The following is a 23,591-nucleotide window of genomic DNA, read 5'->3' as shown; positions in this document are numbered from 1 at the left end:
CAATTAAAATACCCAAGAAATCAGTTAGTTTAAATTTAAAATTGTCCAGGGGGGATTAGAGAATGTAGTTGTAATTCAAGCCAGGCCAGCTAGTTGGAACAGGTGGGTCTTGAGTTTCGTGCGGAAGGAGCGGAGATCGGTAGTTGTCCTAATGTCGGGGGGGAGATCATTCCAGAGAAGGCCCTTCCCCTCGGCGCCGCCCTCTGGCATTGCTTAGTGGACGGCACCTGGAGGAGTCCCTCTCTGTGAGGGCGAATTGGTCGCAGGGATGTATGGGGCAGGATACGATCCCGCAAATAGTTTGATAGTCTGCAGTACTGGAGACTGGGTGTTTTTTTAGAATTTTCATTGATGCTGTTAGTCTTTCCAACACTAGCACTGTACTGTATATTCCAACAGCCTGCAGAGATTCTTAGTCATCCAGGTCATGGTTGTCCCAAAGGTATTTTTTCAGGGGGCAACTGGACTCTCTTATTTTTCTTTGAAGACATTTCACTTCTCATCCAAGAAGCTTCCTCAGCTCTGATAGGATAGTGGGGAATGGAAGGATTTATATTCCTTGCAGACAGCTGGTCATCTGCATCCTGCTTCCTGTAGTCTGCAATTTTTCTCTGGAAATCCATTTCTACTCCCACGCTATTCAAAGGGTATTCATCTCCAGCTGTATAGCTAAAAGCCTGTAGTCATCCAGGTCATGATTGTCCCAAAGGTGTTTTTTTCAGATGGCATCTGGACTTCCTTGTTTTTTCTTTTGAAGATAGTTCACTTCTCACCCAAGAAGATTCTTCAGGTCTGACTGGATGGTGCAGAATGGAAAGATTTATATTGCAACACTGTATACGCCAATAATTTCTCCAGTGCCAAACTGAAAGTCTCAAGATTGTATATTAATTATGATGCAATGCCATTTTAAAGCTCAAAATCTAGCCTGTAAATTTCCAAAGGCAACTGTTGAACTCCGGGTTAATAATACACATATCCCAAATGTCGTTAGAAGCGTTTCTTTGCACCTTTATTCAAGCATAGCTTGGCAAAGGAAAAGGAAATACTTATGGATGATGCACTCCACTCAGGATTGGACACACAGAAGAATATTGTTTGGGGAAGATGGGGAAACTGCCAGTTCCATAATACACTTTTATGAAAACAACATATCCTCCAGGAAGCAGCCTACTCAGTCATTGACCGCTTAAGCCAGGGGTGTCCAAACTTGGGAACTTTAAGACTTGTGGACTTCAACTCCCAGAATTCCCCAGCTGGGGAATTCTGGGAGTTGAAGTCCACAAGTCTTAAAAGTTCCCAAGTCTGGACACCCCTGGCTTAAGGGATGAATTTGTCTTTGTGCTTTACAACCCCTTGTCATTTTTTAACCGTATTTTTCATCACTGCATTTTAACAGGTTTTATATTTTCGGGCAGGGAGCATCCTGTCTGCCTTTTGGCCGAAGTGGGGAGAGGGGAAGAAACCTAGTGGGGCATTGAACCCACCATGGTGTTTTAACTCACTGCAGGATTGTTAAAAAGCTTCAAGTACCAGCTCCCGCCAGTGGGGGCCTCGCGCACCGTTTTCCTCTCCTCTGTATTGGGTCTAGCAGCCAGCTCAAAGGCGGGTTCCCGCGCCCGACCTTCGCTTGCTTTAATCGCGATCGCTTTTGTTTTCCTACATAGATGCCTAAAGAGCCCTTTAGATCGTTCGCGGCCGGCAGACAAAAGGCAGAGAGAGCTAGAAGCCGGATGGAAAGAAAAACCGCAGTCAAACTGTAAGAAATCAAAATGGCACAGGGGAGACCGACGAGGAGAACGATGCTGCGGGGCTGAAAAAAAGAAGGGAGCAAGGTACCATTGTCCACACCAGGGCAGAGAGACTCTCCCCGCAAGGTTTGGTTAAAGAGGCGAGCCGAGCCGAACCGCGCGGGCGGGAAGTCTGGGATGGAAGCGGCCGAATCCGTTGTGTGGACCGGGCATGGCTTCCGAGCAGGGAGATGGGTGGGTGGGAAGGTTTTATCCCGAGGAAAGCTTTCGGTGGGGGGCGAAAGGGGGGCGGGGCCACAAGTCTTAAAAGGGGGGGGGGCGGCGATCGCAGGCCTCTTTTCTACCCTGGATCCGGAATCTTCTCTATAAATGCAGCGATCTGGCCAGTCTTTGGCTTCTTTGTTTGTTACACCAAAAAAACGGCGGCGGCGGGGGGGGGGGGGCTACGAGAGGTCTTTTCTCCCCCTCCTCACTGATGGGAAAACGATGAGATAATCTTTTCCGATGGCCGCTGCCCTGCCTGATCCAGTTAAGCAATCCTGCTGAGAAGAAGAAAATAATAATAACCTCTCCCCCCCACCCAAAAAAGCTGCGCCTTTCCCTCTTCTCTCCACCGCGGCTTCTCGTCCTGCTGTTAACGGAATTAGAGTTCAAGGGGAGAAAAAGCCCCCCTCCCGGGGAAGATCGTAGCCAATCTTCGCCAGCGATCCTTTCCAGGCTTCGATCGGATATGTTTCCAGATGTGGATCCAGCAGCGGCCATCGCCCTCGCCCGCAAAGGGGGAGGGAGGGCGGCCCTAGAGATCCGTTGTGGCGGGGGCAGAGACTTAGGGAGGAGGAACTGGTTTAAGAGCTATTTACACAAGGGTTTTACAAGAAATGGCTGAGAGGCAGGATGCAAGCTTGGCACACACTGTCTGTTTTTTTTACTGCCTTTCTGGGGGCATGTGATCTTTCCTTAAATCTAGAGGATTTTCTTAGGATATCTTTGGAGGTGAGTGACACCAGCCGTTATCTTTTAAGTGGTACAAATGGATCTAAGGATTGCTTCTCTTGGATGGGAAAGGGTGCTTTGTCAATTCACTGAGCAGAGGAGTCTCTTGTCTATGGGGATTCTTCACTCACCCAGGACATGGTTGTCCCAAAGGTGCTTTTTTTCAAGAGACAACTGGACTTTCTTGGTTTCCAGAAAGTCCAGTTGCCTCTTGAAAAAGCACCTTTGAGACAGGAGGTAGGAAAGTAGATCCTTCCTCCAATTCATTTTAGTTTTCTCTCATGAAAATAAGGCTTAGTAGTAACATGACACCAGGCTTGGAGTTTATTTAGATATCTGTGGCATGTACTAATTTATTCAGTTTTCTCTCATGAAAATAAGGCTTAGTAACATGACACCAGGCTTGGAGTTTATTTAGATATCTGTGGCATGTACTAATTTTATTGTGATCCTGACGAGCTTGGCAGAGCAAAGACTTGAACCTGGGTCCCTATATACTTTGTTAATTTGTCTCTTTAGATCAGCATTTTGTAACCCAAGTGTACCCACCCACTTTCTGCTTAAATGACCTCTCTGCTAAAGGGTTTCACTTTATGAGCAAGAGTTGGCTGCTGATAGTTATCACTGCATTTTAACTATTTTAATTCCTCAAGGTGCTCTGACACTCTGCCTGGTTTGTAATTCTGGGTTGCAGCTATTGCTGATGAAAAGGAAGGTATTAGGACAGAGGGGAGTGGACCCAGCATGGTTTAGGCTTCCATGATCTCTGTGACTGTCATTGATCTTCAGTGTGTATTCCGCCATTTCTAATCTAATAATTGGTATTTAGGGCAGATTTTTGTAAGCAAATAAGCTTTTTGGCAGTGTTTGTAAAGCAGGGTTGGGTATAATGTAACCAGTCATTCTGGTTTTCATATCACATGGAACTAGAATACAATACTTGTAATGTCTATTTAACAGCTGGGCTCATCAAAATGACAGCACCTCAATAGAGACAGACCTGGTTGGTATTTCTTTTTTTTTTTAACAAAATTTTTATTGGTTTTAAAAAAAATAATTAGGAAAAGGGATGGTGGATAAAGTTACAAATTTTGACAGTTACATTATGCAGGAAATGGCCCTCCCCCCCATTCTCATAATTTTCATTTATTAATACATTAGATTGTTGCAACTTAATAGTATTTTGTCAGCATATAACCTTTTATCTTCAAATAATTTCAGTCATTCTATATTACACAGATTCTCTAGTTCATTTCTGTGATCTGAGTTTTCTCGATGTTGCCTCCTCTCCCCCCTCCAGCAGGGCTCCGGCACCTCCCGTGTCCTATATGTCCCGTGTAGTGTCATCAGGTCTATCTAGGAGGACTTTGTTTTTTCCATGAAGGCCTCAGCCTCCATAGTTGTGTTGATTCTAACTCTCGTGTCCTCCCAGAATATTAACATATCTTCTGGCATAAGCCATCTGAACCACACCCCTTTCTGGTATAATTTCTTCGCTAGAAGTGAATAGTTTTTTCTTTTATCTCTAACTTTCTTTGGGATTTGTTTCAGAATGGCTATTTCTCTATCCTTGTATTTTAATGCTTGCCCCCTTTGTGCACTCAGAATCTCATCTGAGATTCTTTCTCATCTGAGATTCTTTCTCAGTCTTTCTGAGAAATTTAATGTGGACCTCCCTTGGAACGTTAAGTGTTCTGGCGTATGTTGAGTTTACTTTATAGACCAGGTCAATGTCCCACCCCAACTGGTTGGTATTTCAATGGGAGACCAGTGGAGAAAACCATAATTGTAAGTTAAATGGGGAAGTTGAAAAAAACATTCTCTGGAAGAAAGTATTGAAAGTTTCATAGATATGCCTGTGAAGAAGGAAGAACTGAAACTGCCAAGGCTAGAAACTAAGAATCGGAGATCAGACCAGATCATGATCAAAACAGGATGCAGCCTCTCCATATCCAGATTAAAAAAAGAAAACAAGACCAACAACAGCAAGAATTTCATTTATTATGTAAAATGGAAGAAAGGGAGGCAAGATTTGAACCCTAATATGGATTGCTAGGTTCTGCAATAGCCTATTATCTTTCCACTAAGTGTGTTGTTTTAGTAACAAAAGACACTTTCTACCAAGCTTTAACTTCGACTCCTCTACTACTAGCTCCAGAGTGCTGCTTGAGTTTGTAGAAGAGAGACAATTATTGTTGTTCCCTGAGCGTCCTATGAGCTTGATTCATAGGAGATTACCTGACTACTTATGAGTCTTAGGCAAGTAAGTTCTTGTATCAGCGGAGAGAAAGACAAACACACTAGCAATTTTCTTCCTCATTCCATTTAAACTAAGTTTTTTTCTGGGTAAAAGATTAAGCTTAAAGAACTGTGCCTTTTAGACTTAAAGTTTCACAGATGCTTGAAGGGCATTAAAGTCGTCTACATTTGAAGGACTAAAATACAGATATTTTTTCCCCAAGCTTATACATCAACTGAACCAGGATTAATGATTAAAAAAATCTGAATTAAAGGTTAAACACACAGGCAGGTCTGCTGCCATCCATCAAAGCCTTTGTAAGAATGGCATCTGCAACATAATGCTCTATTTGTATTTGTATACAGGTAATCCTTGATTTAAAACAGTTCATTTTTAACAGTTCAAAGTTAAAAAGGCACTGAAAAAAGTGACTTGTGGTTTTTTTTTTTGTTTTGCTATGATGCATGAAATCCCCCAATTTTGAAAGCGGGTTACTGAGTTGATTTTGTAAAGTATAAATCTAACCTTATTCATGCAAAAATATTCTCTGAGTGTTTAAGGATTATTACCTTCTGGAAATCTAAAGTGATTTCATTTTAAACAAACGGATAAAGAAAAACATATTATATTAAACTTTTTAAAAAGCATTTATTTAAAAGCAAGAGATTTGAGCAGACTGCCTTCCCCAAAAGGCTTAACATTAATTATGTATCAGATTTGGCTTTGTATTAAATTTATTCCAAATGGAAGTCTTTAGGATAAATATATCTTTATAGTGCATTATGTTAAGAGTTAAGAGTAACAAATGAACAATTAGGAAGAATTTGGTGTACTTGGCTCAGACGGAATAGCTAATAAACCATGGCTTGGTGCAATGTGTTATAGGACAAGTTTTAGATTTATGCACAAACTTCTTTTGCATGGAACCAGAAATATTCTTTTATGTCCTAAATGAAGACTGTAATTGGCTTCCATTAATCAATATCTACTTGCAAACATGGGCTCTGTCCCATGCAAAATAATAATAAATACCGTGTTTCTCCGAAAATAAAACAGGATCTTATTTTCTTTTGACCCCTGAAATAAGCACTTGGCCTTATTTTTGGGGATGTCTTATTATTTTTGGGGTGCAGGAGGAGGCGAGGTGGGTCACCTCATGGCTGCTGCTGTGTTGCAATATTTTTGAGGAGGGCTTATTTTAATGCATGCGCTCAAAAGCCCGATTGGGCTTATTATCCAGGGAGGTCTTATTTTCGGGCAAACAGGGTACAGTAGCACAGGAAAGAATGTGCAGATGAAGTTTAAAGTTTGAGTTAAATGGGACAAGAAAAAGAACATTGATGAATAAACAGATAACAAGGTTAGAATCAGCATCAAGTACCAGTATAGAGCAGCAAAACAATTACTGTATACAGTTGGAGTATGGGACATGGAAACTGTACTCAGAGGCACAATTAATTGTTGAGGTCAAGCTTGGAAGAAAAAAGGAACAGGAGTGACATGATAGCAGTAGTCCAGTATTTGAGGGGCTGCCACAAAGAAGAGGGGGTCAACTTATTTTCCCAAGCATCTGAAGGCAAAGTCAAGAAACAATGGATGGAAACTAATCAAGGAGAGAAGTAACCTGGAATTAAAGAGAAACTTCCTGAGGACAATTAACCATTGGAACAGCTTGCCTCCAGAGGTTGTGGGTGCTTCATCCCTGGAGGTTTTTAAGAAGAGACTGGACAGCCACCTGTCTGAAATAGGGTCTTCTGGTTCAGCAGGGGGTTGGACTAGAAAACATCCAAGGTCCCTCCCAGCTCTGTTCTGATTGATTGATTGAAGATGGAGATGCTGCCACAAGGTAGAGTTTAAAAGTGAAACCTTTCACCAGAGGACATCTGCTATAGATTTTGCAGCAGGGATGTAGTGACAGAAGAAACAAAACAAGACAAGACTTGAGATTATTCCCAATCGGCTGATTGCTTAAGGTTTCGCTGTGAATAGGCATGTATGGAATGCAAGTGGCTTCCAGTAACTGATTAACCAGGCAAACATTATCTTTCTGACTCAGGGCCTCTGGGACTGACCACGCCCTCTCTTGTTTTGCATTCACTTGATTTTTCCTTGGGTTTGCCAGGCTGCTTCTGTATCAGGGCTGAAAAGGAGAGAGAGCATCAATACTACCTGGAACCTGTTTCCAGTTAGACCCTGTTGTTTGAGCTCAGATGATGTTGCTAGCATCTCTTTTTATGTTCTTCGGAGGAATTACCTATTGGACAGTAGTGGGATTCAAAATTTGTTACTACCGGTTCTGTGGACGTGACTTGGTGGGAGTGGCAGGGGAAGGATATTGTAAAATCTCCATTCTCTCCCTACTCCAGGAGAAGGATACTGCAAAATACCCATTCCCTCCGATCGGCTAGGACTCGGGAGGCAGAGAATATTGTATGCAACTGTTGAGCAACTACCTTTCTCATTTCAGGGAGGGAATAACTGAAAGAGAAATGTATGGAAACCAGCAAATAAGCAAGAAAATACCAAGAACAACTGGGCCATCAGATCTAAAAGTAAAGTTATCTGATGCTGTTTCAACATACTTTTGTTAGAGAATTGTGGAAATATGCCTTCTCTTCTCCCTCAAACAAAGAGGTGAAAGTGTCCTCTCTCTGGCTAGAAGCCTGGAGAGAAATAGTTTCCAAAATAGGGGAAAGGTCTGAAAAGATCTCAGGAAACAAAATGCTAACAGATAGGGCAAATGCTTGGGGGAGGGGGAGGAATGGCAGTGGGAACAGAGGCTGACTAGTGATCAAAGGGGCACACGTTTTTCTCAAAACTCCTAAAATACATCTCTTGCCACACCCGATCTCACCTCCAAGAAGATGGATGGCAAGTTGTTAAACATTTTAACTGTTAACATTTTAACTCACATAACTGTGAGAGGGATCTTGGAGTTCTAGTGGACAACCATTTAAATATGAGCCAGCAGTGTGCAGCAGCTGCCAAAAAAGCCAACACAGTTCTAGGCTGCATCAACAGAGGGATAGAATCAAGATCACGTGAAGTGTTAATACCACTTTATAATGCCTTGGTAAGGCCACACTTGGAACACTGCATTCAGTTCTGGTCACCACGATGTAAAAAAGATGTGGAGACTCTAGAAAGAGTGCAGAGAAGAGCAATAAAGATGATCAGGGGACTGGAGTCTAAAACATATGAGGAACGGTTGCAGGAACTAGGTATGTCTAGCTTAAGAGAAAGAAGGACTAGGGGAGACATGATAGCAGTGTTCCAATATCTCAGGGGTTGCCACAAAGAAGAGGGAGTCAAGCTATTCTCCAAGGCACCTGAGGGTAGAACAAGAAGCAATGGGTGGAAACTAATAAAGCAGAGAAGCAACTTAGAACTGAGGAGAAATTTCCTGACAGTTAGAACAATTAATCAGTGGAACAGCTTGCCTCCAGAAGTTGTGAATGCCCCAACACTGGAAGTCTTTAAGAAGATGTTGGATAGCCATCTGTCTGAAACGGTATAGGATTTCCTGCCTAGGCAGAAGGTTGGACTAGAAGACCTCCAAGGTCCCTTCCAACTCTACTATTGTATAATTGTATAATTTTACACATTTTGAAGCCATGTGAGAAACTATTAGCCCTGGAGGAGAATGTCTGCTTTTATTCCAATACCCACATTTTTGATGGGGGCAATCAGGGTACAATGGTGGCTTAGGCTCAGCCCAGGAGCTCATTTCCCCACCCCATTATTTTATTTCTTGAATTTCTACACCACCCATCTCACCTAAGTGACCTTCACACTGCTATTAGAACAACAGGTGCTGAGCTCTAGCCAGGGTACCCTTGTTGTTGAACTTTGCTAAGATCAAAGATGTCAGTCTGACAGCAGATGTGGTATTCAGCAGGTTCTGACCCAGTTCTGGAGAACCAGTAGCAGAAATTTTGAGTAGTTCGGAGAACTGGTAAATACCACCTCTGACTGGCCCAAACCCCATCTATTTTCCTCTGCAGGATCTAACGTGTTCCACAGTCCTAATGGGTTCTTCTTTCATTCTCCTAGAAGCTGCTTTGTCCTTGTAGTTTTTCATACGTTTCTCTTATTTTCCTTATTTTAACTGGGGGAATAAATCCTCAGGTGGTCTGTCAGAGGCAGATATGTGAACTAGCCCAAAGAAGTCCAAATGAAGCCCTGAAGTCAGGCCAATCCATCTGATTTGCAGAGCCCTGTTGATGGATGTTTTCCCCACTGCTTGTGGTAAAAAGGGAGCAGTAGCATCATCAGAGGGGGAAGCCATCTTGGGCTCATTCTCAAATCAAGGCAATGAGATTTGGCAGTGATTCAGCACAGATGCAGTGGAGAGATTGGCACTGGGGACAGCAATGTTACCTCAGTGGGGAAATAGGCATATGGCCTAAATTAGACCCGAGGAACCATTTTCCATCTGAGGGTTGCAGTCTTTCTCAGGGTAATATTTGAGCGATAGGCTCCTCAAAGTAAAATGCTGTTAGGACTATTGCCATCCCCATCCAGAGGTGGCTTGCACTTATGTTAACAACTGGCTTGCTGGTTGTGAGTGTGCACAAGTCAGAAACTTAGTTATATATGGAAAGCATAGCGCAGGGGTGGCGGGTGGGCCGGCCCAGCAATCACAACTACTGGTTCACCTGAACCAGTCCGACCAGGCAGCAGCTCACCATTGCTCCCATCATATTTTGCACTAACTGGTCATTGTGATAAACCATAATATGATTGTTTGATTTTGGGTTGGTGGGTTGTGTGAACCATTCATGGTTTATTGTCTAGCATGTTCAATGGGTTCTGCTAATGGCAATTTATTCAGTAAACAGCTTTTAAGAAAGTCATACTTTGGCTTTTCCATACACATCCAATCACTTAAACATATGTTTGTGTGTTTTCACACACAGTGTATGTTCACACATGCATTCTTACATTTGATGCCCTTTATTGTTATAGGTAAGCAGTAGTCAGAGATGTGTACAGAAGAATCATAATAGTCTGGCCAAACAGCAATTAAACAGGCATATAGATTTGAATTGTATATAGAGATAATCAAACACATCATTAACACATCCGCTCAACACATTTTCCCCATCATCACACAGCAATTAACCATCAGCTAGATTACGGCTGTCAAACTCCTGGCTTGTGGGCCATGCCCACGCCTGGTTTAGCGAAGGGGAAAAAAGTCCTGATACATCATGTGATGCTGCTGTGACAATGTGAGTTTGACCCCCCCCTGACCTAGATCCAATACAGGAAGTCCTCAACATATAACAGTTCATTTAACACAGTGGTTCCCAAAGTGGGCGGTACCGCCCGCTGGGGGGGCGGTGAGATGGCTTAGGGGGGCAGTAAGAGGCAAGGCGGGTGGCAGGAGGGCGGTAAGAGGCAAGGGGGGTGGCAAAGGAGTGCTGGAGGTGGCCTCTAGTGAGCCATTCAGAACCAGTTTGTTCATTCACCCCCGCCCATCCAGAAGCTGCTCGATCGCTCGCTCCCCCTGCCCGTCTGCACTATGCTAGCCCTGCCCACTCACTGATTGGCTGGCTCACCAATCACCCCACCCGCCTCTAAGAGCCCTATCTAAACCCAGTTATCTTTTTTTCTGCTTGGCTTTCTATAGATAGGGCTCTTAGAGGTGGGCGGGACAATTGGTGAGCCAGCCAATCAGAGAGCGCAGGGCTAGCATAGTGCGGACAGGCGGGGGGAGCGAGTGATCAAAGGGAGGCCATTTCGCCTCCCTTCTCTTCCACTTTGTCTTGATGAGGTCGCTGCAGCTGCGGGCGCGGACGGACAAAGGTAGCCAGAGTGGCGGGGAAGCCCAGGGGGGCAGGCGAGCGAGCGAGCGAGCTGCCTGATCCTCCATCGCTCGCCCACTTGCCTGCTCGGGACGCTCTGGTTACCTCCGTCCATCCGCGCCCGGAAGCTGCAGCGGCCTCATCAAGACAAAGTGGGAGGCGAAGGGGCCTCTTTGCCCTGCCTGATCCTCCTTCGCTCGCTCGCTATTTTGCCTGCATGGGGTGCCTCGGCAGAAGCCCTTTGCTGGCGGCCAGACCTCCCCTCCCCGGGGCGACGGCCCATCCATGCTCACCGTCCCAGTAGCGCTGTGGCCGCCTGGCCTGCGAAGAGAGGGAGGGAGTAAGAGTGAAGGGTGGGGGAGAGCAGCAGAAGGGGTGGGGGCTCCGCATTCCCCCCCACCGGAGCCTTCCCAGAGGTGGTGAGGCTGGGGAATGTGGGGCGGGGGGGGGGCGCTGTCTGGGATGGGACTAGATGACCTCTGGGGATCCCAACTGGCCCTTCTGACTCTGGAGACCAGAAGCAAGCAAACACACACACACACACACACACAGCAAAAGTGTCTGGTTTTGAATATAATCCTCCCTAGTGTTTGGGGAAAAAATAAGAGGAACATTTGGATATACATTTTGAATTAACTTGGGAAGAAAATTGCTAAAATCACTTTTAGCTGTGTTCTGCATTAAGGATTCATGCAGTAGCATTTCTTGTTGAATTAGCAGAGTAATATTTACAAAAGCCAGATAAGATAGTTTTATCTGTCTTATAATGTGCGTGGGTAGAGGACTTAGGCATAAGTGCAATGTTTGCCTGTGATTATATAATAAATTCATTTAGCTTATACATTTGAATTTTTCAATTCATGTTTAACCTATACTTGATATACTTGTATTCAATACATAAGGTGTTAATTATGTCAATGGAAGAGATAGGAAACTGCATTGGTGATATATATGTCAATTCGTTGATTTGTACTAAAAATGTTTAGTTTAAAGAAGTTATAAGGAATCACAAATATGAGTGGAAAATGTAATGTAGTTGTGGATGACCCTTTGCATGAGTTGTATTGGGAAAAATAAATAATAATAATAATAATAATAATAATAATAATAATAATAATAATAATAATAATAATAATAATAATAATAATATGATTCCCCAAAGAGGTAAAAGGCTACATTTTGCTAGAGTTATTTTTTGCTTCCAAACTGTTGAGGAAGGGGATTGGACTCCATTGTCTATATTTCCCTTTCCATCCCCATGGTTCTTTAGTGAAAATTATAACCCAAGAATATATAGATCTATTAAAATGTTCCCATTCTCACTTTCCATATTGGGAATCCCTAGGTACCATGCAATAATCTCATCAAATAATTCAAGCAAATGTTGGTGACATTGAGCTGAAGCCAAAGTTCAAGAAATCGTACCAAGAGTTTTGGTTACAGAAAGAAATTTCTGACCGCTATCCTGCACTACGGACAGTGGTTAAGAAGTTCCTTGTTGCATTTCCAACATCATATTTGGTGGAACATGGCTTCAGTGTGGTCATCCAACTTCTCTCCAAGCAAAGAAAATGACTCCAGATTACTGAATGTGGTGATTTAAGACTCCTGCTAAGTGACTTAAAACCAGACATTGGGAAACTGATATCACTTCATCAAGCCCATCTATCACATTAAGAATTTACTGAACAGTGTAGTTACTAAATTTTACTAAGTTTACTAAGTTACTAGTTACTAAGGTTCTTGATAAATGACTATCAGACTTTGAAAACCTGGTATCACTGGATCATGTTCAACAATTTTGTTGAATTAACTAACTACAAAGGTTTTTAAATTGGATTTTGAATAAATGTGCAATTAATTGTTACAGTTTTGAATTTTACTGTTACTATCTTTATTCCTTCATGCAAACCGCCCAGTCACATGACTCCCCCAGCCACGCCCATCAAGCCACGCCCACAGAACCAGTCGTAAAAAAATTTGAATTCCACCACTGGGTGGGGAGCACTGAGGATCAGTTTGTAGCACCAAGGGGCGGTGGACTGAAAAAGTTTGGGAACCACTGATTTAACCATTCAAAGTTACAATGGCAGACGACTTCCGGCAGCCGAAGGCGACAGACGCGTGCGTCTGCCTTCTCGCTGCCTCGGTGGGCTCCCCTGGATCCTAGGGGAACACAGGGTGCCTTGGAGTGGCGCCCTGCCATAGGGGCAGCTTGCTGGGACCCCCTGGAACGGCGGCAGCCGCAGGGGGGTGGGTCTCCAGCTTTGCCCCAGGAGCCGTGGAGCACATGGAGCGCGCGGAATGCCAACGCGCGCTTCGCCGAGCGCAGCCAGGAAGGAAATGACTAATTTGAATGCAACAGCTAAGAGCGGTGAGGTGGGGGCTTTCCCCAGGTCTTATACAATTTAAAACCTTATTGACTGTCTTGCAGTTTTTTTCTGGACTTTGTTTCAACCAGTGAAGGAGTTAAAAGTGGAGGGGGGAGGGAATTTCCACCCCCCTCAGAAAAGCGGCACTTGGAAAATCTCTCCCTTGCGAGGGAGAGAGAGAGAGTTCAAAAAAGTTTAAAATACTTTCACTTCCCTTAATTAATGGGGAAAAAAGGAAAAGAAAACACCTTTTTTTCTTTTTTTTCTCTTTTGACTACAACTGTGAGAGAAAGGATGGTTGAACTGATTCTTCTCTAAGCTATCTATGGGAATTCTGATTTTGCTGTTTCCTGACCATCGATGCTGGCTGAGCCAAGATGGCTCACTTCCTCTTTCTTCTTTGTCTGCGAGCATGAGACTCCTCCCTTGAAAGACTTCATTTGTCTTGATTTAATTTCCACCCCAGAGATCTCCAGGAGCCTCTTCAAACAAACTTTTTCCCTGGATTTGGAATGTTTTGATCCACCCATCTGCTTTGGTCTTGAATTAAACAACTTATTCTCCTTTGGACTTGCCTGTTTGGTGGCCTCTACCAGCTGTGCTTTCCTACGGACACCACTCCCTGTATAGAACAATAACTATCTCTGAGCTTCAATGATGGGTCCAAAAAAATTACCACCTGGAAAGGCCTCATCGGCCCCAACATCTTCTACGTCCAGCCCCATTGCCCACCAGTCACAGTTGGGGTCTTTTCTACAACCTAAAGCCCCTGAAGAGAGTTCAAAGGATTTCTCTACTCAGCAGATGCTTCAGGCCCTCTTAAAGGGACAGGATGAAATGAAAAAACAGTTGCAGAACTTAAATGATCAGCTCAGAGAGACGCAACAAAAAACTACACAGAACGAGCAACGGATAGGTGTGCTGGAGGAGGGTGCGGTCGGGATGAGAAGCGGCCTGGAGGCAATCCAAAGGGGGAATATATAATTTGAGAATCATATGATAAAAACAGAATTTGAAAGGATGTCTTTTTTTCTTGGGTTTCAAAATTTACCAGAAGCTGAGAACGAAGATCTTAAAGAGATTATGACTACAATGTTAGCAGAATATATTAACAGAGATAAACAACACTTGGGTGGGATATTGACTTGATTTATAGGATTAACTCAGCCTATGCAAGAACACATAATGTTCCAAGGGAAATTCATGTTAAATTTCTTAGAAAAACCACAAGAGATGAGGTTCTATGAACTCAAAGGGGAGGACCATTAAAATATAAGGATAAAGACATAGCCATTCTTAAGCTGATCCCAAAGAAAGTAAGAGATAAGAGAAGGAAATATACCTTCTTAACAAAAATATATATATAATAATGGGATCTGGTTCAGGTGGCTGTTACCAGAAGGCATGTTGATTTTTTGGGAAGGCAGTAGAATTAGAATTAATACAGTTGCGGAAGCAGAGGCTTTCATGAAAAAATATACTGCTCTATTAGGTGATGTGGGGGATCCTACACAAGATACAAAGCAGGGAGGGGCTGAGGCTCTGCCAGTAGGCAGTGGGGAAGAGGAGACAACAAGAAGACTCAGATCACAAAAGTGAATTGAAACACTATTCCAAATGTTGTTACAATGTATTTTTAAGGAAGTGACAAAAGTAAAAAGATTGAAACATACTGATGATTTGGTGTTAAACTTAAAACTGCTAATATCTATGTAAATGTTCATAGTTTTCTATTTTTCTTTTTTGTAAAAGTTGCGAGACCCGGGGGGGGGGCTTCTCCCCCCCCCCGCACGATGTAGCTGTCAAAATGTTCCATAACCTTTTACCCTTTTTCCTTTGTAAATTTTTTTAAAACCAATAAAAAATTTAAGAACAAAAAAGTTACAATGGCACTGAAAAAAAGTAACTGTTTTTCACAGATGACTTTTACAGCATCTCCATGGATCAAAATTCAGATGCTTGACAATTGGTTCATCTGTGTGACGGTTGCGGCTGGGGTCATGTGATCCTCTGTTGCAACCTTCTGACAAGCAAAGTCAATGGAGAAGCCAGATTCACTTAACAACCAGGTTGCTTACTGATCAACTGCAGTCATTCACTTAACAACTGTGGCAGGAAAAGTAATAAAATGGGGCAAAACCCATTTAACAAATGTCTCAACAATAGAAACGTTGGGCTCAGTTGTGGTCATAAGTCAAGGACTACCTATACAGTCATCTTCTTTTCAACCCCAAATCAACTGTAGTTCAACAGTGACAGGGAAAAAACACTTCCAAACCAACCAGCCACAGGAAGCCAAAGAAAGAAAGGAAAGAATGAATGAAAGAAAGATGCCACATACATACATACATACATACATACATACATACATACATACATACATACATACATACAGGCATCAGTTGTCCGCTAAACCAGATTCATAGGATGATTTCACATAAGCAGGTAAAACAGGAAGATCTGGCCAATCTGCAACCTTATATCTCCGAAACATCTTTACCTACCGGGTTATCTCTAGATCAGAGAATCCAGCTTGCATCCAGATGCAATGAAGATGTGTAACTCAGAGTTACACATCTTCATTGCATCACTCAGAATTCCTTCTCTTTCTGCATTTGATTTCTCCCCATTTCCATGCAACATTTAATCTTAAAAAGGGGTTTTCCCAAGATGGAATATTTTTTCAAATCCAGTTATTATAACAGATCATGTTAAGAGTGGATTCTCTTACATGAGCATTATCTTTCTTCATGAGTCAATCGGGATTAAACAAAACTCATTCAAGGCATGTGGGGCTTATTACAAAGTATGTGTGACCACCAAAAAATACGATCTTGATACAGAATGGAGAATCTAATTGGATTAACTCACTTAAATTTGAATTCATTGTTATATTAGACACACCAACCATGGACAGCTATGGAAAGAATGGCAGAAGTATGGAAGCAAAACAAGGTGTTTTATTATTTATTATTAACAACAAATCATCAATTGCATATATTGTCTCCAGGTAGGGTTGTTTTCAAAAAGAGATTCTTACCAAGATTGCTGACCAAAATTTACTATGTCATGGGAAGCTACGAAAATGCCTGTAATTGTCATGCTGCTCTTTGAGTCATGCCTGTTTTCCCATTAGCAAGAAGTGCCAATGGTAGTGTATTTCAGGGCAAAGTGGAAGTTCATGGAGTATACTGAAGCTCTTTCCTGAAACTTGAGAGATGAAACATGTTGGTACGAGGTCAGGGAACTTAAAAATGGGTCACTGCTTATTGCATGGAATAATCATAGCCACGGAAACTAGCAAGTAGAAAAACATTGGGTAATGAAAGGAAGAATAGGCTTGGGAGAGCTGTTTATCCCATATCACCCCAGCAGAAATATTCCTCAAAATTAAAGACAAGCAGAGAGAGAGACAGAAGGAAAATTTATCAATGCCTAAAACAAAATTTTAAGGTTGTGGCTAAGTGGCTAAGACGCTGAGCTTTTCGATCAGAAAGGTTGCCAGTTTGGCGGTTTGAATCCCTAGTGCCGCGTAATGGAGTGAGCTCCCGTTACTTGTCCCAGCTTCTGCCAACCTAGCAGTTCGAAAGCATGTAAAAAATGCAAGTAGAAAAATAGGAACCACCTTTGGTGGGAAGATAATAGTGTTCCGTGCACCTTTGTCGTTTAGTCATGCTGGCCACATGACCACAGAGACATCTTCGGACAGCACTGGCTCTTCGGCTTTGAAACAGAGAGGAGCACTGTCCCCTAGAGTCGGGAATGACTAGCACATATGTGTGAGGGGAACCTTTACCTTTACCTTAAAACAAAATTGCCAGCATTCTTGGGGTCCAGGCAAGTTCTCTGTAAGATACCCCTTTTCCTTTTGTAGTGTAGGAGTCAGTCTTGATTTCTAGCAATTCAAGACTCCCACCCAGACTTTTCTGACACTTCCTTTAAGGGAAGATGTTGAGATTGCTTTCTCTAGATCTCTTTTTAGGAAATGAAATCTCATCTGAAGTTAAATGACACAGCTTGTTTCAAAACAAAGTCACTTCTGCACGTTTCAATTTCTATTGAAAGCCACAACCGTGGCTTTCTTAGTTCTAACCCTCCAATCTCATGTGCTGCATAGCACTGGTATTTATTAAGGGAGTGCACATTTGCATTCAGTTGTTGAAATGAAAGGGTAGTCAGTCTCATGTATTCTGACACATAGAGCATGGGTGTCAAACTTGCGGCAGGATGCGTCACGTGCTGGCCACGTCCACCCCTGGTTTAGCGAAGGAAGAAAAAAGTTGTGATACCCCTGACATAGAATCAGTGGTGGGATTCAGCCAGTTTGCACCACTTCGGGAGAACCAGTTGTTAATGTTCTGAGCAGTTTGGTGAACTGGTTGTTGGAAGAAATCATTAGGGCAGAGAACTGATTAAATTAATTGAATCCCACCACTGCATAGAGCAGTGGTTCTCAACCTGTGGGTCGGGACCCCTTTTGGGGTCGAATGACCCTTTCACAGGGGTTGCCTAAGACCATCAGAAAACACGTATTTTCGATGGTCTTAGGAACTGAGACACCAATTTTATGGTTGGGCGTCACCACAACATGAGGAACTGTATTAAAGGGCTGCGGCATTGGGAAGGTTGAGAACCACTGGCATAGAATATATGTTACAAGTGGGAATCAAGATGTAACTTGAATCTGATCCTAAACGCAACTCATCCTGAAAGCTTTGGTGACTTGATAGAAGGACAGACAAGGAATGGCTGGTTGGGAATGAATCCAGCTTTCCAAATAGGATTTCCTGCTGAGGTGTCAGGAAGTTGTGATGCATGATACTATTATATCAGATACTATTCAGACACTGAGGTAACTTAAGTCTGCTTGTAGTTTGTTTAATAAGCCCCAAATAAATTCATGTAACACATTAAGTCAATCCCAAAGAAAGCAGATTATAGATTTGTAAGATATGTGAAATGGGTCTCAAGTGTTTTTTTTTGGGGGGGGGGAAGAGGTCTGAACTAGAGGGAACTCTTGTAGAAATAGAATATAGAACAGTGATGGCGAACCTATGGCACGCGGGCCACAGGTGGCACGCGCAGCCATTTGTCAGGGCACATGAGGTGCGTGCTAGCCAGCTGAGATCACCCTTTTTTAAAGCCATTTTTCGCCCTTCCCAGGCTCCAGAGGCTTTATAGGAGCCTGGGGACGGCGAAAAGAGCCTCCCCCCCCTTGAAGGCCCTCCGGAGGCTTCATGAGCTTCCCTGAAGCCTCCGGAGCGCAAAAAACGGCGCTACGGGCAAACCGGAAGTTCAGGAACGGACTTCCGGTTTGCTCAGAGGGTCGTTTTGACTGCTCCGGAGGCTTCAAGGAAGGTCCCTCAAGCCTTTGGAGTGCTCAAAACTACCCTCCGAGCAAACCGGAAGTCCGTTCCTGAATTTCCGGTTTGCCCGTAGGGCCTGTTTTTTGCGCTCCGGAGGCTTCAGGGAAGCTCATGAAGCCTCCGGAGGGCCTTCAGGGGGGTGGGGGAGGCTTTTTTCGCCATCCCCAGGCTCCTATAAAGTCTCTGGAGCCTGGGGAGGGCGAAAAATGGCTTTTAAAAAGGGTGAACTCAGCTGGCTAGCACTCAGGGAAGCGTCCTGAAAGTTCCTCAAGCCTCTGGAGGGCTTCTGGGTGGGCGGGGGAGGCTGTTTTCACCCTCCCAGGCTCCTATTAAGCCTCTGGAGCAGGGGTGGCGAACAAGTTCGACAAAAAGAGCCAAAATTTTAAACTGTGAGAGTCAGAGAGCCACACCACGCAGTGACCTGCCAAAACAGACAAACACTCACACAAAAGCATATAATTTTAACAATAATATATTAAACACATAATATAACATGCTCAGTCAGGTGTTTTTTGTTATAAATTTTTATAAACCCATTAGAGCTGCTGTATAACTTTTAAATCCATAAATAAGTGGAATCTCTGTCCACCTAACAACCTACAAGATTACTTGATGACCACAACCAGGAATGCCACACTTGCAGTCATTAAACAAAGCAGTCACATATCTCGCTTAATGACTGCTTTGCTCAGTGACGAGATTGTGATTGTAAATCGAGTACAACCTATACATGGGTAAAGCCTGGTCCTAATATTATCTTCCTTTAACCTAATATATGTATTATAATATATATATGAGTTTGGATTATCTTTGATATCTATTACAATTACAGGCTGTGAGAAAAACACTCGTAGAATTTTGGGAAATATACTAACCATGGAAATTCAATTAAATGTTTTCTCCTATTTAAAACTCTGCTGCTCCTGAACCCAGAGCTTCAATATGCAACCATTATTATTAATTTGAGCAATCATTAGAACCTCACCGGAATCCTGCAGCAACTGTGCTAGACTTTGAAGCATTATTTTTTTGGTTTATCTCAACAGCAGAGGGCGCTGTTGAGATAAACCTGGAAGTACGGTCGACGCGACGACCAGCTCAGAGCTGGTGGAGTGCAGGCAAGCGTCGACCATACTTCCGGGTTTAGCGCGCGATCCGAGCCACAGTATACTAAATAATGGTAAGAGGCAAAGAGCCTCATTTATTTTGGCCGCAAGCCGCATGCGGCTCGCGAGCCGCGTGTTCGCCACCCCTGCTCTGGAGCCTGGGGAGGGCAAAAAAGCATGCAAAAATGGGGGGGAGCGCCTATAGTGCGCGCATACGCACTGGGGAGTCGTGCATTGCATTATGGGTGTGGCACACCTGCACACTACCCCCTTGCGCTCCCCCCACTTATGGCACGCGAGCCAAAAAAGGTTCGCCATCGCTGATATAGAATATAGAATTACAGTGTTGAAAGGGATTTTGGAGGTCTTCTAGTCCAACCCGTTTAGGCAGGAAACCCTATACCATTTCAGACAAATGGTTATCCAATCTCTTCTTTAAAACTTCCAGTGTTGGAGTATTTACAATTTCTGGAGGGAGGTTGTTCCACTAATTAATTGTTCTAACTGTCAGGAAATTTCTTCTTAGTTCTAGGTTGCTTCTCTCCTTGATTAGTTTCCACCCATTGCTTCTTGCCCTCAGGTGCTTTGGAGAATAGCTTGACTCCTCTTCTTTGTGGCAGCCCCTGAGATATTGGAACACTGCTATCATGTCACCCCCTAGTCCTTCTTTTCATTAGACATGTCCAATTCCAGCAACTGTTTTTTATATGTTTTAGCCTCTAGTCCCTGAATAATCTTTGTTGCTCTTCTCTGCACTCTTTCTAGAGTCTCCACATCTTTTTTACATCATGATGACAAAACTGGTTGCAAATGAATGGGAAAAACTGATTGCACAATACTTGTTGAGTGGGGATTTGTTTGGGGAAGTCAGAGTCTAGGCAAATCTGATGAGAGAAAGTTACTCAATTCACTTGCTAAGAATTGATTAAGCATAAAATATTAAGATATTCCCCATTATTTTAAAAATATTTTTTAATACTCTGATAACTCTCTCAACCTCTTTCTTTTGTTCAGAAACTGACTGTACTAATATTTTAAGTATTCTGTACACTTAAGTTATTATTTCATAATATTTATATTTGGATTATCACAAGATGTGCATATGAGTGTTTTCAGAACTATTCCAAATCACAGCATAGAAGGGCCATCATGTGCACTGGTTCAAATGTTCTCTTTATTTGAAATATTGCAATAGAAAAAAGGCTTCAGTTTCTTTGAAGTGCGGTGAGGTGGGGAGTCTCCCTAAGTCTTTTACTGGTTTACTCAATTGATGAACTGCAGTTTTTTTAGAACTTTGTTTCAACCCTTGGAAGAGTTAAGATTGGAGGGGGTGGAATTTCCACCCCCCTTGGAAAAGCGGCACTTGCAAAATCTCTCCCTCCCATAGGAGAGAGAGAGAGTTTAAAACTTACTTTCACTTCCCCTGAACAATGGAAAAATAATTTTTGACCACAATTGCGAGAGATAGGATGGTTGAACTGACTCTTCTCTAAACTATGTATGGAAACTTTGGACTTGTTGTTTCCAGACCACCTGTAAAGGCTGAGCCAAGATAGCCACTTCCTCCTTCTTCTTTGTCTTTATGAATGAAATTCCTCCCTTGGAAGATTTTATGGCTCTGAACTAGTCTCCACCCCAGAGATCTCCAGGAGCCTCTCTAAATACGCTTTTCCCTTGGATTTGGAATATTTTGATTCACCTGTTTGATCTAGTCCTGTATTAGAAGATTTATTCTCTCTTGGATTTGCCTGCCTTGTGATCTCTACCAGCTGTGCTCCCCTACAGATGCCATTTCTTTGCACAGATTAATAACTATCTCTGAGCTTTATGATGGGTCCAAAGAAATTACCGCCTGGCAAGGCTTCATCGGCCCCGACATCTTCTAAGTCTAGTCCGAATCCTCAGCAGTCACAACTGGGGTCATTTCTACAACCTAAAGCCCCCGAAGAGAGTACAAAGGACTTATCTATTCACCAGATGCTTCAATCTATCTTAAAGGGACAGGACGAAATGAAAAAACAACTGAAAGACTTAAATGATCAGCTCAGAGAAACGAAACAACAAGCCACACGGAATGAACAGAGAATAGGTGTACTGGAGGAGGGTGCGGTCAGGACGAGGTTAAGACAATCCAAAGGGGGAATGTAGAATTTGAAAATCACATGATAAAAATGAAATGAAAATCAAAAATGAAATTTGAAAGGATGTCTTTTTTCCAAAATTTGCCAGAAGTTGAGAACGAAGATCTTAAGGAGATTATGACCACAATACTAGCAGAATGTATTAATAGAGATAAACAACAGCTGTTGTGGGATATTGACTTGATTTATAGGATTAATTCAGCATATGCAAGAATACACAATGTTCCAAGGGAAGTTCATGTTAAATTTCTTAGAAAGACTACAAGAGATGAGGTTCTAGGAGCTCAAAGGGGAGGACCACTAAAATATAAAGATAAAGAAATAATCATTCTTAAACAGATTCCAAAGAAAGTAAGAGATAAGAGGAAGAAATATTCCTTTTTAGCAAAAAAATTATATAATAAAGGGGTCTGGTTTAGGTGGTTATTACCAGAAGGCATGTTGATTTTCTGGGAGGGCAGTAGAATTAGAATCAACACAGTTGTGGAGGCGGAGGCTTTCACTAAAAAACATAGTGTTCTCCTAGATGAAATGGGGGATGGTACACAAGAGATGAGGGAGCGCGGGGCTGAGGCTCTGCCAATAGACCGGGGGGGGGGGGGAGAGGATGCAACAACTAGAAGACTCAGATCACAAAAGTGATTTGAAACATTATTGTAATTGTTGTTATAATGTACCTTTACGGAAGGGATACAAAAAATGATTGAAATATATTGATGACTTAGTGTTAAACTTAAAACTAATAAAGCTAATATCTATTCAAATGTTGATGTATTTCTATTCTTGTCTATAAAAGTTGCGAGACTTGGGGGGATGCTCTCCCCCGCACGATGTAGCTGTCAAAAATTTTTATACCCCTTTTAACCCCTTTTCCCTGAAAAAATTTGTAAAAACCAATAAAACTTGTTTAAAAAAGAAAAAAGGCTTCAGTTTCTTTGAGAGTTTGACTTTGTATAATCAAGTGTTTTGGATAATCTTAGCTGGCAATTTCTCATAGGCAGCAACAGATTGAGCTCCAAATTTTCTTCTCCCTTGAGACACCAGTGGTTGGTGGACACTGTCTCTCAAACTTTGGTCCAACTTTGTTTATAGTTCTTTTGCGATATCAGTCCATCCTTGGGCAAGCAATTATTCAGCAACTAAAGCAACCTAAATGAAAACATGTATTTTCTAGTCATCTTCCTTTTCCACTCTTCCAGCAATTGAGTCCATTTCAACTTCCCTCCCCATTCCTACATGAGAAGATCTGTGCATGATAGGAACCTGTTTCTTCCAGCCTGGGGAAGGTGAAAAATGGGTCTACTGGAAGTACCGGAAGTCCAGAAATGGGTCCGTATTCAAATAGGATTGCGGGTTTGACATCTCTGGTGTAGGGTCTCTTGCTTGGGTGGGGGGTAGGACTAGATGACCTACAAGGTGTCTTCCAACTCTGTTAATTTGTAATCTCTTCATGGTGAATTGCCTTCCTTGTTCTAGTTTGACTTATTGGGCACTCTATAATGGGAAAACAGAATCCAGCTGAGGCTCAGGCCAGGAGTTCTAGCAAGCCAAGACAGGACCATGCATGGCTTCAGAGTAGATCATTGAATGATGCAAGGTTCTGGATATAAGTATGGTGCATCTTACAATTTTGTCAGTACCTTTCTCCCAAATGCCAGCACTTCAGATCGCTCTGAACCCAATGGCGAGAGACGTTGAAAATTAAGGAATGCACAGGCTTGACTCTTAACTGATCTCCCCCAAACCCTGATGGCATAACATTCCTGGTTTAACACCTGACCAATACACTTTGTGTTAACCCAATCAATAGTGC

At 42.7% G+C, this 23,591-nt stretch overlaps 1 protein-coding gene across 5 annotated transcripts in view; it reads left to right on the top strand.

The window, feature by feature from the left end:
* Positions 1-1,501: 1,501 nt before the first annotated feature.
* B4GALNT1 (beta-1,4-N-acetyl-galactosaminyltransferase 1) overlaps positions 1,502-23,591 on the top strand; it is a 64,581-nt gene continuing 42,491 nt past the window's right edge. Inside the window, exon 1 of one of the 5 annotated variants that reach the window (XM_081936246.1) lies at positions 1,502-1,759. In XM_081936246.1, the coding sequence (XP_081792372.1) occupies positions 1,668-1,759 (92 nt within the window). In that variant the 5' untranslated portion in view covers positions 1,502-1,667. Of the gene's footprint in view, positions 1,836-2,608; positions 2,745-5,308; positions 5,349-23,591 lie in introns of those variants that run through there. The other 4 variants (XM_081936247.1, XM_081936248.1, XM_081936249.1 and 1 more) reach the window with 4 other exon arrangements.

This window comes from Natrix helvetica (assembly GCF_964273705.1).
Source record: "Natrix helvetica genome assembly, chromosome: 1".
NCBI classification, from domain to species: Eukaryota; Metazoa; Chordata; class Lepidosauria; order Squamata; family Natricidae; genus Natrix; species Natrix helvetica.
Note: the sequence above shows the minus strand (reverse complement) of the source record. Positions and strands in the feature narration are given on the sequence as shown.